At 41.1% G+C, this 17,704-nt stretch overlaps 1 protein-coding gene across 2 annotated transcripts in view; it reads right to left on the reverse strand.

The window, feature by feature from the left end:
• brca1.L (breast cancer 1 L homeolog) overlaps positions 1 to 17,704 on the reverse strand; it is a 55,651-nt gene that overhangs the window by 32,074 nt on the left and 5,873 nt on the right. For both annotated transcript variants that reach the window (XR_001933029.2, NM_001090779.1), the window contains 6 exon segments: positions 16,794 to 16,882; positions 16,203 to 16,357; positions 14,303 to 14,405; positions 12,830 to 12,878; positions 11,543 to 11,622; positions 1,363 to 3,990 (listed from right to left, as the gene is read on the reverse strand). Coding sequence is in view for 1 of the 2 variants with exons in the window: in NM_001090779.1 (NP_001084248.1) it covers positions 1,363 to 3,990; positions 11,543 to 11,622; positions 12,830 to 12,878; positions 14,303 to 14,405; positions 16,203 to 16,357; positions 16,794 to 16,882 (3,104 nt within the window). In the remaining variant the exon portion in view is untranslated.

Here is a 17,704-nt window from a genome sequence, read left to right on the forward strand (position 1 = left end):
GCCGCTCCTGCACCTTTAAGAGCCGAATTTCCGGTTTTTAAACCGGAAATTCGGCTTTACGAATGCGAGAGAGCGCAATTGCGCTCTCCGCATTAGTGTTCCTGCCTCCCCTCCCGACAGGTAAGTCGGCGAGGGGGGCAGCATTGCAGGAGCCGCCTCAGGCGGCCCTAAGGTACGAATCGGCGCTGTATACAATGCTAAATAGGAGACACTGCTAAGCAACAATCTCTCAGGGCTTCCAGCCTAGCAGTCCGAAGGTTAGGTGAACTTGCAGGAGCATCACTAATGAGACTTCACTTTACCCATTGCCTCACTGAGGATTTCAGAAGTGCACTTACAGCCACTTGCCTACAGACTAACTCTATCTGGCCCTGGACAGGATGCTTTTGCTCACTTACTTTGGGGGAAAAAGTAAGACTGCCAAAAGGACCAGAGAACAAGGGAGTGCTAACTATGGTTTTTAAAGAACAAATGAAAATAGACTGCAAGGGTGCTCAGAAGAACAATGTGAGCAAGTATACTTCCTACCTTTTCTTTTTCTGTGCAAAATAGTTCAGCTTGTCCCATCCTAAAGTTAAACAATTTGTTCTTGTGGAAAATGTGTTCAATTATTTTGCTAACAGGATTAGATAAAGAAAACTGTAAATATCAATGTTCACCTAAGACTATCTTAGACTATCTTAATCCAATTTGAAAAAGACACATGCTCCACAATGTTAATGCTTTGATGTACCACAGGAGACAAAGAAAACAACACTGTTCTTGCTAAAGGTGTGTCTCAAAAAAAAAAAAGAAAAAAAAAAAGGAAAATTAAAACCATACCCCCTTAGAAGCATAATCTTTAATATGGCTTACATTGTGCTTGGGCCAGGGAGGTAGGCACAAGTTACCCTCCCACGTACCAGGGCCTGGAATGTACTTGTATCACCCCATAATGACTGGCAACACAAATGCAAACCATACCCCTTAGTTAAATATAATCAAATATGGGTGGTTTACATTATGCCCATGCCATGGAGGAAATCAGACAGTCCTAAAGGATAGGGAAAAATAATCTCTTAGGTATCAGATGCCGATGAAATGTACTTGCACAACCTCATCATGACCGCCAACAAATTTTCAAACCACATCTCCTTGGTTGGGTGGCATATGCTCAGGCCATGGAGGCAATGAGACTGTCTTGAGGATAGGCAAAAATATGCCCTCCTAGGTACCAGGTAAACGGCAAGAAAATAGGAGAACACATCAATTGCCTCTGGAATGACCAGCATGCAGAGTAGGCCTCCCACATTGATTTTAATAGTAAAAGACAAATACTGATCTATTATTAGGAAATTGTTGAAATACAAAAATAAAACATACCTATATCAGGATTCTGATACTGGTCCCGAAGGGGAGAAATCTGTGTCTCTTCTGTACCACTGATGGCTGTCCGTTTGGTTTTATTTGGACTGACTAGTTCATCCTGGAGCACATCTTGTTTGTGGTCTTCATCTACAGATTGCTGAGACATATTTGACTGTGTGGAGAACAAGCTCACGGAACACTGCGATTCTTGACTCAGAGAAGGAAAGGCTGCCTTTGACAGCATCTCCTGTGAACTGCATTTTCCGTTATTGCTGCTGCCGCTGAAATCTGACAAGATCCTACGCTGAGATTTACCTGGATTCTTAGAAGAATTCTTCTGATCTGCTTTACCGGAGGATGAGCACTTTGGCTTTTGATTAAATAGACCCTGAGATGATCCTTCCTCTGATGATTGTACCTTTGGTATAGGAGTTTTTTCCCCTGTTGATCCATAGGCAGAAGGAAGACAACTCTCAAGGAGAGCTGCATTTTTGTCTCTGGTTGTATCCCATGGGCTTGAATTTCCTTCAGCCTTATCCATGTAATGCAACAATCCATCAGGAGTGGCAGAATTAATATCAGATATGAAGTCAGTATTGACATTAGAATGTGCTGTGGATTTATCAGCCACTGAACTTTGGCTACCTTTAGCTGATGCATTTGTATGTTCTTCATCAACATTGGGCCTCATAGGACAATCACTCATTACTTGTTTATTATATAGGCTACCAGTGACCCCCTGGGTGGGGTTGTTTAAATTGTCTGGCTGGCCAGTAGTATTTTTAGCAGAATTAGAACTGGGTTTAACTTTCCCTCTTCTGTTGCGGGACATTTTGCTATGTTTTGATTCAGTTTTTTTGAGCATGTGTATTGGGCTGGTTTTTTTAGGCTCACTACTGGGGCTGCCCTGTTTCAGCAATGCACCACTTTGTTCTTTAGCTGAACTTAACAGAGAAGTGTGCCTGCATTCAGCAACATTAGGCAACTCATTAGAAGTTTCGACCTGCGAAATCTCCACAGCAGAGTTTACCCTATTCTCATTTTCTGCTTCCTTGGACTCTAATATGAAGGATGTCCGCTTAGAAGTTTTAAACATTTTTACTATGTGTTGGGTTTCCAGTTCCGACTCTTCAGTTTCCATGTAATCAGGCTGCACATTATCCCCTGCAACATGTAGCAAGGTGTCCGAATATTCATCCTTACAGGGGTCTATAGGATTATCTAAAGAGGCATTCTGATCACTGATTTTTCTCACAGGAATCCCATTCTCCAATTCACCAGTATCTTCAGAAGTGCAAGGTGGGAAGTATGTGTCTTTCTTTTTAAGTTGTGAAGGAACTGTATCAGAAATCTCATTGTTTTTATTTGTTTCTTTCACCCGAAATTCTGGAATCTGAGCAATATTCTCCTGTTCATTCATTTCCTTAACTGCATTCGAATTTGATTTGTTTCCTGGTCCTTTTGGCAACATCAAAAGCCTTCTGCTTCGTCTCACTTCCACCTGCTTTGTTACATTACTTGGCTCATTACTAATTTGAGAACTTTCTATATGTAGCTCCGAGTGCCCGTAAGGACTTTGCTGTGAGCGTGTTTTAGGTCCTAATGCACCAGACTGAGTAAAGTCTTTTTCCTCTTGGCTTCGTTCACAAGATAACTCTTGCTTTTTTCTGGTTTCACCTGCATTTGCCAAAGATTCCACACACTGTTGTTTAATTTGAGTATTACTGGAATGAACTATGTCAGACTGACATGCATCAGCAGAATTAGAGTCAGCCTCTGATTTATCCTCCAGCTCTAAATTGGCATCAGATATACAGTCAGGAAAAACATTAATGCTTCCATTTATGTTAGCTAGGTCATTCTTCTTGGAAGTGTTTTCAGGATTTAGACTGTAGACCATTTTCCGTTTGGACATTAAATGACTCATTCCTGTGCCATATTCCAGAGTCATATTTTCTTTGCCAGTCTCTAAAGCACTATCATGATGGACCTCAGCTACACAGGTTATATTATTTGGAGGCATAGCTTTTCTCTCTCTCTTGTAGACTTTACAGAATATTTTGTCCTTTACGCCAACTGCTGGTTTGTCAAAACCACCACCTGATATACCCTTCTCAGCATGTTTATGAAGTACAGGCATTAATTCAGAGTCATCTGAGGAGCAAGATCTTTTGTCAGAGGTCTCTTTATTTTGCAAAGCTAATGCATCAAGGATAGGGTCTTCCTCTGCTGACAAAGTGCTGAAATCCTGATTTGTTTTTAGCAACCACTCATTGACCCGTTCTGTGCTCCTTCTCATTAGTTTAGTGACTTTGCCTAAAGGGTCATTATTCTCAGGGTTTGAGTCATTATGCTGGTTATCAAAGTCAGTTTCTACGGTTTCCTTTTCATCTAAATTGGATTTCCCCATTGGTGCAAAAGGAACATTGCCGCAATGCTGATTTCTTTTGTTTTGCTCTGCATCTGCAATATTTTGCTTGAAGCTGCAATGATGGTCATTAGGGAACTGCTCTGTTTTTCTTCCATAAAAGTCACAATTACCAGCTGCATTGACACTTGTTTCTGCTGATATTTCAGGAATGCCTTCAGGACCGTCAAAACCCAATAAATTGCTTCCTGCACTTTCAGCAAATTCACATTCAGCTGAAAAAGAAAAATGTTATGCATGCATACTGTTATAAGAAGATATTTGATACCAGTCACACAACAAACAAACAAAACAATATAGAGTGACATCTCACCATTAAAATCCAAAGGACAACAGCAGAGTTGGAATTTTTTTTAAAATTTTTAAACCCTTTGTCTGCCATCAATGTAGGTCCTACATGCGGACAGGCAAAGGCTTTAAATGTTAGAGGAACAGTAACACAAAAAAATGCTTTGAAGCAATGCTATTGTGCTGCACTGGTATAACTGGTGTATTTGCTTCAGAAAGAATACTATAGTTTATAAAACAAGCTGCTGTGTAGCCATGGTGGCAGCCATTCAAAGCTGAAAAAAGGAGAAAAGGCACAGGATATACAGCAGTTAACAGATAAGCTCTGTGGTACACAATGGCATTATTCATAACTTATCTGTTATCTACTGTGTATCCTTTGCTTTAATGGCTGCCCCATGGCTACACAGCAGCTTGTTTATATAAACTGCAGTTGTATTTCTAAGGCAAACACACAGCTTTACAAGTGGAGGGCAACAGTACACTGTATTGTTATTCCTTTAAAACACTTTCTTTTGTTGTTTCTGTTCCTTTAATATCATACGTCCTATACTTGCTTGCACTTCACCAGTGACACACATTGCTCCTCTGCACTAACTGCTATACAATGATGATAGGGGCCTATGAAATCACCCCTGGCACCTGAGTTGCATTTGCAAGTTCAGCACACAAAGGCAGCCCAGTACTTAACAAATCAAGTGATAATTCTGTGAACCCTGTAGTTTGTGCCTGCACCTAATACAGAAAAGCAGATGCAACTGGTAGTTCAGTTGCAAATGAGCCCTCGTCTGAACTAAATATACATGTCCGTGTAACAAACTCTGCATTGTACCACTCTGTACAATTAAGATGCAGCATAATTTTTTCCCTCAATATTCTTAACACATGTGTAATCCCTATTGGTGGCACTAGTACTATATGTTTCATTACAAACAAGTTTCTTCTGCTGAATAAATACAATTCTTTCATTATTTGTATTATAGACTGGGTTGGCAACAAAAGTGTGGAACTCAAGGCAGAGAAAATCCCAGAACAGAAAGGTTGTGGATTAGTGCCCTGGTTGTTCACAAGTATAACCCTGAGCACCTAGTGAAGGGTTTCCAGTGGTGGAAGTTATTGAAAGAAGATCCCTGTATCCATCTGTGATAGTCATTAGTAGAATTAATGATTGCATGAGAGCCATGGCCTTTTTCTCGTTCTTTCATTTGTGCTATTGGTTTAAAAGCTTCTTAGTGTACAGTGTTCTATGTTATCCTGCCTAATTTTTTTCTTTAACTGTATCTTATAATATTGCCTGCCACCCCCATAATGACACAAGGTATGATAATGACATTTTATTCATTATGTACCACTGCAGTTACAATTCAGTAGCTGTATTAGCAAATTGACCACCTAAAGAATTTGTGGCATCTGCTTTTAGGGGACCTGTAACCCAGACACCAAAAAACGGTATAAGTCTTTTTAAAATTATATAGGGAATCCGAATTCTTTATTTAGCTACATTTACTGAGGGAGCTTCATTCCGGGCTATCTTCTTCTGGATCTTCTACTGTTCCAGTCTGGGTGTATATAAACTTAAGATTGAAAAGCAAAGAAGGAAGCATTCAAACAACCAAAAACGATCAGGGTCGACGGCTCGCCGTTGGTTGGAAAGCCCTGTGTCCCCCTTTCGACTACAGAGAAACAGATTTAATGTGAGTATAAAAATCCTGTTTTCGCTGACGTCTCAAGGGGGACACAGGGAACGATGGGGACTTACCAAAGCAGCCCCAACACAGCAGGGTGGGGACGAGCCTAGACCAATGGTGCCAATTTATTTCAGCACAGATTGAAGCACCTTTCCTCCAAGGGAAGCCTCGGCAGAAGAAAAGGTGTCAACGTTGTAAAATTTGGTAAATGTATGAACAGACGACCAGGTAGCCGCCTTGCAGATCTGCTCTAAGGAGGCAGAGTTACGCCACGCCCAGGAGGCCCCCACAGCTCTAGTAGAGTGAGTCCGAATTCCTTCAGGCGGTGCTCTTCCCTTCGCTGAATAAGCATGCTTGATTGCCTCTTTGATCCACCAAGAAATAGTCGTCTTCGAGGCAGCTTGACCTCAACGTGGACCAGAAGGAAGGACAAATAGCGAATAAGATCTTCTGAATGACTTAGATCGGTCAGTGTACCACTGTAATGCCCTAACCACATAGAGACTGCGGATTCTACGTTCTTTACTGTTCTTAGGTTCTGAACCACAATCTCTTGGTTCACATGGAACGACAAAACAACTTTAGGAAGGAAGGTGGGAACTGTGCAAAGTACTGTTTTATCTTTATGAAAAGTCAGAAAGGACGGCTTACATGACAGGGCACGGAGTTCAGACACTCTCCTAGTGTATGAAATTGCCATAAGGAATACTACTTTCCAAGTAAACCACGTATCTGAGATTGAGCTCATCGTTTCAAACGGAGGGTCGAGTAGTGCTTCCAGTACGAGATTGAGATCCCAACCTGCCACTGGTGGCCGGAATGGAGGGGCTATATGAACCACTCCATGCAGAAAAGTGCATATTGCATCTTCATTCTCCAACTTATGTTGAAAGAGGACCGACAAGGTTGGAACCTGGACCTTGAGGGAGCTAAGCTTCAGACCTAACTGAAAACCCTGCTGAAAGACAAGATTCTCGGAATGTAGAGGTCGGTGAAAGGGAAATTAGTCTCACTGCACCAGTTGGAGTATATGCGCCACACCCTGTGGTATGACTTGGACGAAGACAACTTGCATGCTTTAAGCATTGTTGGAATGACTTCTTATACTAGTCCCCTACTTCTCCAGATGGATGCCTCAACAGCCACCTCGTCAAAGCGAACAGGCCAGGATTGTGATGCACTATCGACCCTTGCTGAAGAAGATCTGGTCTATAATCCTGCCAAATCGGTGGGGCTAGCGACATCTCCTGAAGGTCGGAGAACCAAGTCCTCAGTGGCCAGTATGGAGCCACTACAATCACTGTGGTTCTTGATCTCTTCATCTTTTTGAGAACCCTTGGCAACATCGGAAGGGGTGGAAGAGACATAAGGCTTACGCCGAAACGTTGGGGCCATTCTCATACTGGTGGTAGGTGTATCTGCTCCTTGCTGTATAATTGTAATACTTACTGTTTTCTGTTATGTAATTGTGGCTATGTTTAAACGTTAGGTATATACCATGTAAGCTTATGTATTGTATTATACAGGCCTACCATTGTGGCTTTGTATGTATTATTTGCATAAATAAGTAAAACTTTATTTTAAATATACCATACTTGTCTTCCTTTGAGTGTGCATACCTATCTATATAGTGGAAGAGACATATGCCAGGTCGAACTGCCAGTGCTGGGTCATCACATCTACTACCACGGCTAGCTGGTCTCGGAACCGAGCGAAGAACTGTGAGGCTTTTCGATTGAGTCTGGACGCCATTAGGTCTATGATTGGGTGACTCCAGCTGTCTACTAGTTGCTGGAAGGCCTCTGGGTACAGTTCCCCTTCTCCTGGATCCAGCCGATTCGGGCTGAGAAAGTCTGCCTTGGTGTAGACACTCCCGGAATATGTATGGCTGACAGCTTTACTGAGTGGAGCTCTGCCCAGGGCAAGATCTGCCTTGCCTCAGCCATTGGCAACTGGCTTTGCGTTCCTCCCTGGCGGTTTATGTACGCCACTGTTGCCACGTTGCCGCTTTGGATGCGGACCGGATTTCCCTGCAGAAGAGTTGCCCACTGAAAGTGCTAACTTCACTGCCCTCAACTCGAGAATGTGGATCGGTAGCTTGGATTCCTGGAGCGACCAATGGCCCTTAACTGACCGATTGTCCCATGTCGCCCCCCCAGCCCTGAAGGCTGGCATCAGTGGCTATAACCGTCCACTCTGGTGTGGCCCATAACTGCCCTCTGGCCAAGTTGTCCGATATCAGCCACCACTGAAGGGCCGTTCGCGTTGTTTGCTACAACCGAAGAGGTCTTGTCAATGATCTGCCTTTCCAATTGGAGAGGATGTTGGATTGTAGGTGACACAGATGGATCTGTGCAAATGGGACTGCAGACACCATCGTTCCCAGCACCTGCATAGCCCTGTGTACTGTCGCTATCTTGGATTGGATAACAGTGACCAAATTTGATTCATGATTCTGGCCTGTTTGACCCTTGGAAGACTGACAATCTGTGTCTGTGTATTGAATTCCAGCCCAAGGAATGTGATTTGATGGCTCTGGTGTGTATTTTTCCCAGTTGATGGTCCATCCGAAGTCCTGAAGAAGTATCACAGTCTTGTCGAGATCCTCCCTGGCCTCCTCCCGTGACACTGCTTTCAATAGTAAATTGTCCAAATAGGGAGTGACAGATATTCCCTGCAGCCTCAACGACGCTGCTGTGACCCCGATGAGTTTGGTGAACACTTTGGGGGCTGACGACAGGCCGAATGGTAAGGCCACAATTGGTAGTGCTTGTTCTTGAATGCAAATCGAAGATAGCGAAGGTGATGAGGCCAAATTGGGACGTAAGATATGCATCCTTGATGTCGAATGACATCAGAAATTGCCCTTGTTCCATTCCCTGGATCACTGGCCGCAACGTCTCCATTTTGAAGCGCACAGCTCGAATAAATTTGTTGAGGCCCTTGAGGTCTAGCACAGGCCTGACTGTGCCATCCTTCTTTGGGACTGTGAACAGATTTGAGTAAAACCCAGAGAATATCTCTAGTGTTGGAACTGGCACAATCACGCCTGTTCTCTCCATCTTCTCTATGCACTGCAGAAAGGATCTTGCCTTTGCAGGATTTGACGGAACCCTGGACATGATGAAAGTTCTGGGTGGGGGAGATGTTAAGTCCAGTTCATATCCTCCTGAAATGATTGCCTGCACCTAGGCATCTGATGAATGCCTTATCCATACCTCCCGGAATCGTAGCAATTTTCCTCCTATTCTTTCTGACGATTCCGGAGGGTGTGCGCCGTCATGCGGACGAAGGCTTGTTGTAGGAATTGTTATTCTTCCAGGTGGCACGGCCTTTCCATTGCCTTTGGCACAAAAGTGAGAGCGATGTGGAGAACTGTGTCGCCGTGTAAAGCATGCACTTTGGCCACAAAAAAACTTCCCTCACCTATTTGCTGACAAGGATCGACCTCTGGCTTGTGGGGGAAGGTACTCTTGCCCCCTGTAGCTTGGGAAATGATCTTCTCAAGTTCTTCTCCGAATAATCTTTGTCCCTTGAAGGAAAGTGAGGTTAATGCCTTCTTAGAACTATTATCAGCCGAACCAGTTCTTCAGCCACAGAGTTCAGCGGGCTGCGATGGACAGTGCCGAGGTGCGCGCAGTCAGCTGTGAAGCATCTAAGGTGGTGTCACAGAGGTAACTCGACGCCTCAGCAATCGCCTGTGCAGATGTTAACAGGTCAGTCCGAGGAACACCCTCTTGGATGTCCCTAATAAGGGCCTCAGACCATGCTTGTATGGCCCTGGAGACCCAGGCTGAACCAAGACAAAGTTGAAGCATCGATCCAGTAGAAGAAAAAATTGCCCTTAAGAAACCCTCTGATCGCCTGTCAGAAGGATCCTTGAATGCTGCTGCATCGGTGACTTGCAGTGTGGTGGATTTGGACAGTCTGGACACCAGAGCGTCGACAGCTGGGGGGTTTGACCATTTGTCAACCAGTTTCTTAGAAAAAGGGTCTGACCTGGTAAATTTCTTTGTCGCTTGGAATTTGCGCTCAGGTGCATTCCATTCATCCTGGATAATACTGGTTAGCCGATCATGATCAGGAAAACAGACTGCAGACTTGTGTTGTCTCTTGAAAAGGGAAGATGTTTCTCCCTGTTTCTTTGGTTTTGGTGACAGGTTTAGAACTTTGAGCACCCCCTTGATAATACCATCTATGTCATGTAGAGTATCTTTTCCCCTGCCTTGCTTTTTGTCCTCTTCCTCATCCGCAGACGAGTCGTCTGAGGAAGGTAGCTCACCCTCAGAGTGGGATGAAAACTGCTCTTGGATCGATTCTTCAGACTGCCACTAAATATTAGTGTCCCCTCTTGCTTCCTCAACGCGTTTATGCTTACCGCCATTCTTGTGGTGAAACTTGGCTAGGGCCTTCCACAAATTGTATGCAATAGCTGGGAGACCCTGTAAGGAAGCAAGGGATTGAGAGAGTTGGACCACCCAGAGAGGTGGTGGTGTCTCTACTGATGGACCCGGGTCTTGGGTATTGCCTTGAGCTTGCTGGTCTGGCAGACACCCAGAAGCGGAAGCTGTCCCCTGGCCCATACTACAGGTCCTGCAAAGAAGCTCTTTCTGGCTCCATGGTAATTTAACCTGGCACTTGGTGCAAGCAAGGTACTTCATCTGTGCTGTGGAGGGAGACCTCCCCCCGCCCTGGTGAATAGCTCCCCTGTCCTACCTTCTGCCATGATAGTGCAGTGAAGAGAGTGAGAGGAGTGAGGGGTTGGCAAGAATCTCTGAGAGTAGGGCAGTGTACTGCTAGTGCTTGTAGCGCCGAATGGACTGGCTCAAAATGGGCGCTGGAACGCATGCGTTGCAGCTAGTGCGCATGTGTGTAAGTGTCCTGCCTCCGGAGGATGGAGCTTAACCCCATCGTTCCCTGTGTCACCCTTGAGACGTCAAAGAATGTCTGTTAAATTAGAAACCACCCCCTGGTGTTGATAACCAGATATGGCATGTACAGCAGATATTACAAGGATGGTCATGCTCTGATGTGAAAATCCATTGCTAAAATCTTGAGCCAGTGTGTTGTCATGCTAATAAAGCCTAAGGGGGTTATGTAAGAAAATAGGCATAGTTTGATAGAGGTCTAGCAACCAATCAGCAGGTAGCATTTACTGGTGACCCTTTTAAAAGCAAACTTAATGGTTGCTATGGGATACTGCACTTGTTAGCTTTTTTCAGACAGCTCAGGTTCAACACTGAAAGCATTCATCTGATTTGTAGCCATGGGTTACCATTTCCTTCTTATTACAAATCATTTTGAAAAATCTTAATTATTTGTTTAAAATGGAGTCTATGGCAGATGGTCTTCCTATAATTCTTAGCTTTCTGGATAACTGGTTTCCAGATAACTAATCCTAGAACATCTATTTTTTTTTTTGTACTACACATGCTGAAAATTGGCACTTGCAATATTTTTTTCTCAACTGTGGATGCTGTGGGTTAAACTTAAATTTATGGTGTGTTTTCCATCTACTACAGATCATATGTGCTCTACTAACCCCGTGTAACATCATTCAGACCACCTAAGAAAATGTACTAATAGTAATGTTAACATTCAGCTACAAAATCACTCAAAATATTTGTAGGTTAACTCTAGGTCTAGGATCAACCTAGAAAATCTCTCGTAATAAGTAGTCTTCACTGCAAATAGATGACAGTTGTACATACAGTGTACATCAATGTAGGGATTATGCTACAAAAGAGCCTGCAGCCAACCCTCAACCACTGTCATAATGAAATTGTCTCACCTAGGTCCGATTCCACCATTTCTTCCATCTCTGGAATTTGTGTGTCTTCTTTTTCATAGTGGAGTGGAGAGCAGTCATTTCTTGCAAAAAAACCAAAAGACAACAATTATTTTTAACAGATTCTTACTTTATTAGAAACTGAACACCCATACATTCTAATACCAAACACATACGTTGTGTTGAAAGACACATTTGTATCTTATCCCCACCAGATTGTAACAAGGGAATCCAGATTCTCACTGGCTCTTAAATGTTTCCTACATAGCTGTACACCAAACGAGAATGGTATAAGTTAGGCCTGTTTATCTTGGCGGTGCTGCTTGTACATGTAGAGAGACCATATGCACAGAGTAGATGTTTTAAGTGGCGTGTCCAGGGTTCTGTATTAAATCAACCGCCTGCAGGGTCATAAGGGATTAATTGTCAATGGTTTTAGGGATGCATCAAATCTGGCTGATTACCGAACCAATTTAGAATCCTAATTAGAATATGCAAATTAGGGACCGGAAGGGAAAAAGTGGAAGAAACAAAAGTAATTCTAAAAACAACTGGACTTGCCGAGTAATCATTGAAGACGTTTCACTACTCATCTGAGCAGCTTCTTCAGTTCAACTGACTGGTATTGGAGGTTCTCGGCATATAAATTTTTACTTCCATTGTTTTTTGACAAAAAATAAAAATTTTTCCCTTCCTGCCCCTAATTTGCATATTCAAATAATGATTCAGATTGGCCAGGCACAAGGATTCGGCTGAATCCCGAACCAAATTGTGAATTCAGTGCATCCCTAAATGGTATATACTACAATAATGCACTTTTATGGTGATATTTCCATGGCTGTAATTGTAATAGAATTACAAAAAAATAGTCAAATTCCATGAAATAAGACCACAAAATACTGCCACTCACAAACCATAAATTCTGCAAAAAAAAAATCCCTTATACACAAACAAGCCATGCAGTTTTTCTGCACTGGGTCCACTTTTATTTTCCAATCATTATTAACTTGGAGGTCCTTGAAAGCAATGTGTATGAATCTACTGAGGACACAACTGTGTAGAGAATCCAGGATGTGTCATGTTTGAAAAGATCAACTGGTAACCTACAGTAGGTACCTAGGTGGCAGTTGAGATTCTGTCGACAAAAGTATAGACACGGGGGTTTTCCCTTGCCCCTTAACCGGTTGAATTATAGTAAAATAAAATAAAATAAAAGTCAAATTAAGACTATGCATAACATTGCACATACTAGGGAAAACATTTGTCAATAATAGTTTTCTCTCTGCTTACCTCAAGCCATTTTCTTTATTCAATAAATCACCATCAGAAGAATCAGGAACTAGAAAACAAACAAAGCAACTAATAAGGTTCTGGCAAAAATGCAGATGGTTGTGGCAGCACTCCAATGCTAATTAAAGTGTAATTAAACTATAATTGAAATGCATCCAATCTGGCCAGAATTACTTCCAGTCCCAATGTAATACTATATTTGTAATTAAATCATTGAAGGTATTTTCATGTCAAAAACATAGGTTTAGATTTATGATCATAAACCTGTAACTAAAAACCCTTGCAAAGAATGAATTATTCGCAAAACATGGGACCACATATATAAGATTCTCCCATATTTGACCAAACAGTGTTCAGAGTAAAAGCCATGGAAATATCACCCTAAAAGTGTTTCACAGATCACTGTCAAGGGAAATACTCAGAACGGAATTTTGCTGTTTTTTTACTTAAATGGGCTGTCCACCTTTGAGATAACTTTAGTATGATGTAGAGAGTGATAAGACACTTTGCATTCGTTTTTCGTTATTTGTGTTTTTTAAGTTAGCTTTTTATGCAGTTGCTCTCCAGTTTGCAATTTCAGCAATCTGGTAGCTAGGGTCCAAATTGCCCTAGCAACCATTTATTGCTTTGAATAAGAGAGGGCCTGAATAGAAAAATGAGTACTAAAAAAAAAATCAACCAATTGGAAAGTGACTTAGAATTGGCCGTTCTATAAAATACTTAAAGTTAACTGAAACGTTAACTACCCCTTTAAAGAGAAAAAATAACTCGATTTCCGACATCTTTTCATTTATGTAGAAAAGATGCATAAACACTATCTGAACTGATATATAAAACTATTTTTGTTGTACACAGACAAAGCGGATTCCACAGATTGAAGAAAAACAGGATAACTCAAATGAGCTATTTTGCAAGATTCTCTATGCTGAGAGTGTAATGTAACCCCTCTTTCAATTTGTTCCACTTTAATGTGATAAATTTTGGGACTCGTTAACACACAGATAGAATATTATACTGTAGGTTCCTTTCAATCTGTGAAATTAGCTACGCCTGTATAAAAATAATATACATTTATTATTCCTGATAGCTCAGCCAATGCGCCTTTTCTGACCCAACTTAACCTGTTCATGTCAATGTGTGTGTGTGTAGGGGGTTGGCATATTTCCCGTTTAAAGAAGTACTTCACAGCAAAATGCAAAAAGCTGAACTGTCCATTTAAGGCCACTCAGTGGATTGTCCACTTTCCTCCACCTGCATTTTGTAAACAGGTGAAAGAAAGTGGGATTAGTGGTTGATTGCAATTCAAAGCACTATGAACCTGTGTGACACTGGAACAGACCGATCCATTTTTAAGCTATCCGCTAAATTCAGTTTTTAGCCTCAAAACAGTAACAAAGTATCTAAATGTAAAGTTTTTTCCCCCTTGAAACATCTAGATGTGTATAGCTGTGCACATGATAATTTGCTGCTTACCACAATTACTGAAAATGAGTGCAGCCTCTTTCTTAGGTTTCTTCTGTCTGCAAGGAATCAGTCTTGTAACTTCTTTAGCAAATTGCTCTTCGGCTTTGGATACCTGCAAAAGTATATTTAATGGCAAACAATCACTACCAATGGATTTTGTTCCCTGGTTGAGAGGATATGCAGTGTATTTTATGCTATTTCTAAGGAAAACAAGCACATTGCAGTGAGAAGTTTCACCATTTTGTAGGGGGAGGCAGGTAAAATAAGCTCATATGCCATTAGGCTTAAAATCACAGCCCTAGCTATATTTAGCAAATATTCATCTAACACAAGCATCTCAAAACCAGAAAAAACCCTGGCAGAAAGACTAGCGGCAGCAGCCCGGAAGGCCATTTTACATTAATGGCTTTCCCAAGTCCCTCCACCTATCTCTCTAGTACGATAAAAATTACATCACATCTTCCATCTAGACTGGGTAGAAACTGACAAACAGACAAAAATACTAAAGGATTCTTTGATACATAGTTACATAGTTAAATAGTTACATAGTTAAATTTGGTTTACCTTAAACACTCTATCACCAACAATCGACAGCTAACCATACAAACTTTCCGACATTCTACATGATATGAAACAGAATTAATAAGAGGCACCAAACCTGTCCAGGAAGCAGAACAGCTACTTATGAATTCAGAAAATCTGAGACGACAGACTACAGTGGATCCCCCCAGGAGTCACTAGCTCAACAGATTGCTAACAAGCCATAATGATAATAGTAATTATTGTATACCACCTATTCTAGTTGAACAAACAATGATGTTTCTGCTTTGAGAAATATAGAGGTACACAGTCTTTCTAGGGATGCACCGAATCCAGGATTCGGGCAAATCCTTCTGCCCAGTCAAACCAAAACCTAATTTGAATATGCAAATTAGAGTAAAAAAAAAATTCCGCCTGCGTCGAAAAAAACTGGCGTAAAAAACAGGCGCATTTATATGGCATTATATGGCACTGTATGAAAAACCCCGGCAAAATCCAACTTGATCTACTGCAACGTTAATGTCCAACTCCCTGTTTACTTCATAACAATCAAGTCATTGTGTTATTTTTGACTTTCATTATACCATGATCACTACTATGACATTTTCCTATCCATAATCTTAAATGTGAACTTCAAAATGAACTTTCCCACTACAGTCACGTTTTGACAGTAAACTGACTAATGTCATATGCACACTATATGCTAAAACCAGTACAGGGACATTGAGCAAAAGTAAATGCCCCCTAAGTTACTAAATCACCCTGATCAAAAGTTTAATTGATAATTAGATTAAGATGATTTAACACAGCCACAATTGACTACAGTCCTATCTATATGAAAAAGTTTAAAGGGGTTGTTCACCTTTGAGATAACTTTTAGCATGATTTGCTTTAATTTATGGTTATTTATGGTTATTTATTCAGCAGCTTTCCTAGATCTGGTTGCTAGGGTCCAGATTACCCTAGCAACCACACATTGATTTAAATAAGAGACTGGAATATGAATAGTAGAGTTACTGAATAGAAAGAGGAGTAATAAAAAGTAGCAGTAAACTGGAAGCCTTACAGAGGATTTGTTTTTATATGGGGTCAGTGACCCCCATTTGAAAGCTGGAAAGTGTCAAATTCAAAAAAACTATAATAAATAAATAATGAAGACCAATTGAAAAGTTGCTAAGAATTGACAATTTTATAGCATACTACAAGTTAACATAAAGGTGAACCATCCCTATAATATATTTAAACTTTTAAAAGTTGAATGTATGTATTACACATGGTCACTTGTATGTGAAGATCCAACACAGCATGTGGATAATCTGAAATGGGTTGTTACCGATTACAACACACAATATATACAGTATAAAATTACCGATAACATTCCAGTTTCTTCATACGTTTTTCTGTTGAAGACGCCTTTTTTACGGTTTCTGTAACCTTTGCAGTGCACTATGGACTGATCTTCCTTCACCAAGACATCCTCGATTGTGGAATCCAACCCCTTTGTGTGTTCTTGACTTGGAAAGACTATGAGAAAACAAAACTCTGTGTTTAAACATTTTGGGGGTGGTGTCATAAAAGGTACTAAGTTTGCCCAGGAGCAGTAACTCATAGCAACCAATCAGCATGTAGCATTTACTGGTCACCTGTATAAAAGCAAGCATATTATTGGTTGCTGTGGGTTACTGCTCCTGGGCAAACCTAGTGCCTTTTATTACATTTGGGAGATAGAGCTTTATAGACTATTTTAAAATATGCATTTGTGTCAGTGACATTTATAAGTTACTAAAAGAAACCTGCACAGTTTTATATGCTGCATGAATGAATAGTCTTTTCTAATGATTAAGAATTATCCAGTAGCCCCTAGCCTAAACCAACACCCAGGCGTTCTGGTTTAGCGGTTACTACGTTTCACACAAGAAGCACATACAAACTGGAACACTTTCAGTGCACAGGTACATACATTTGTATCCCGAGTCAAACTCAAAGGCTTTTATAATCTTCAGCTGCCCTTCAACCAGAAGTTTGAATCGGTGACTTTCCTGAAGACTCCTGCAAAAGAGATGAAGAAATGGAAACGTTAGGCTTGCAAATGTGCTTGAATTAAAAAAAAAAGTTACGATTTAAAGGTTCAACAATATAGCTTTCTGGCATTAAATTCTTACAGGAATCTCATGTTATTAAACATTATCATGTATTTATATAGCACCATTGACTTACATTGATTGGGCTCTACAATAAACAATAAAACTATCCACTTCTTATTGGCTGGTACAGAAACATCATGAACTGCACTACCCATTTAGGTTCCCATCTCATGTACATGGAAAGAAAGGGGTTATGGGGAGTAAAGGAAATGCTGCCTTTGAAAGAGAGAGATCTGAGCTGTTCTGTAGCTGTAAAAAGTCCTGAAATGAATGAGCACTGTCCCTCTGCCTAATGACTGGAGTATGGGTGAAGCTACAAAATTAGAGAGCAATATTCCGAGACAATTTGCAATTGGTTTTCATTTCTTTATATTAAGAAATTCTCTTTCAGTAATTGGGTTGCTAGGGTCCAAATTAACCTAGCAACCTTGCACTTATTTGAAGGAGGAGCTGAATAGAAAGATGAGTAATAAAAAGCAGCAATTACAATACATTTGTAGCCTTACAGAGCGTTTGTTTTATAGATGGGATCAGTGAGCCTCGTTTGAAAGCCATAAAGACAAAGAAGAACACAAATAATTAAAACATTACAAAAAAATAAAGGAAACCCAGTTGAAAAGTTAGTTAGAACTGGTCATTCTATACTAAAAGTAAACTTAAGATGAACCACCCCTCTCAAGGGGAAGATGAGCAATCTATTAAATTGGTTACCTTTAAATTAACTTTC

This window comes from Xenopus laevis, chromosome 9_10L (genome assembly GCF_017654675.1).
Source record: "Xenopus laevis strain J_2021 chromosome 9_10L, Xenopus_laevis_v10.1, whole genome shotgun sequence".
NCBI lineage: Eukaryota > Metazoa > Chordata > Amphibia > Anura > Pipidae > Xenopus > Xenopus laevis.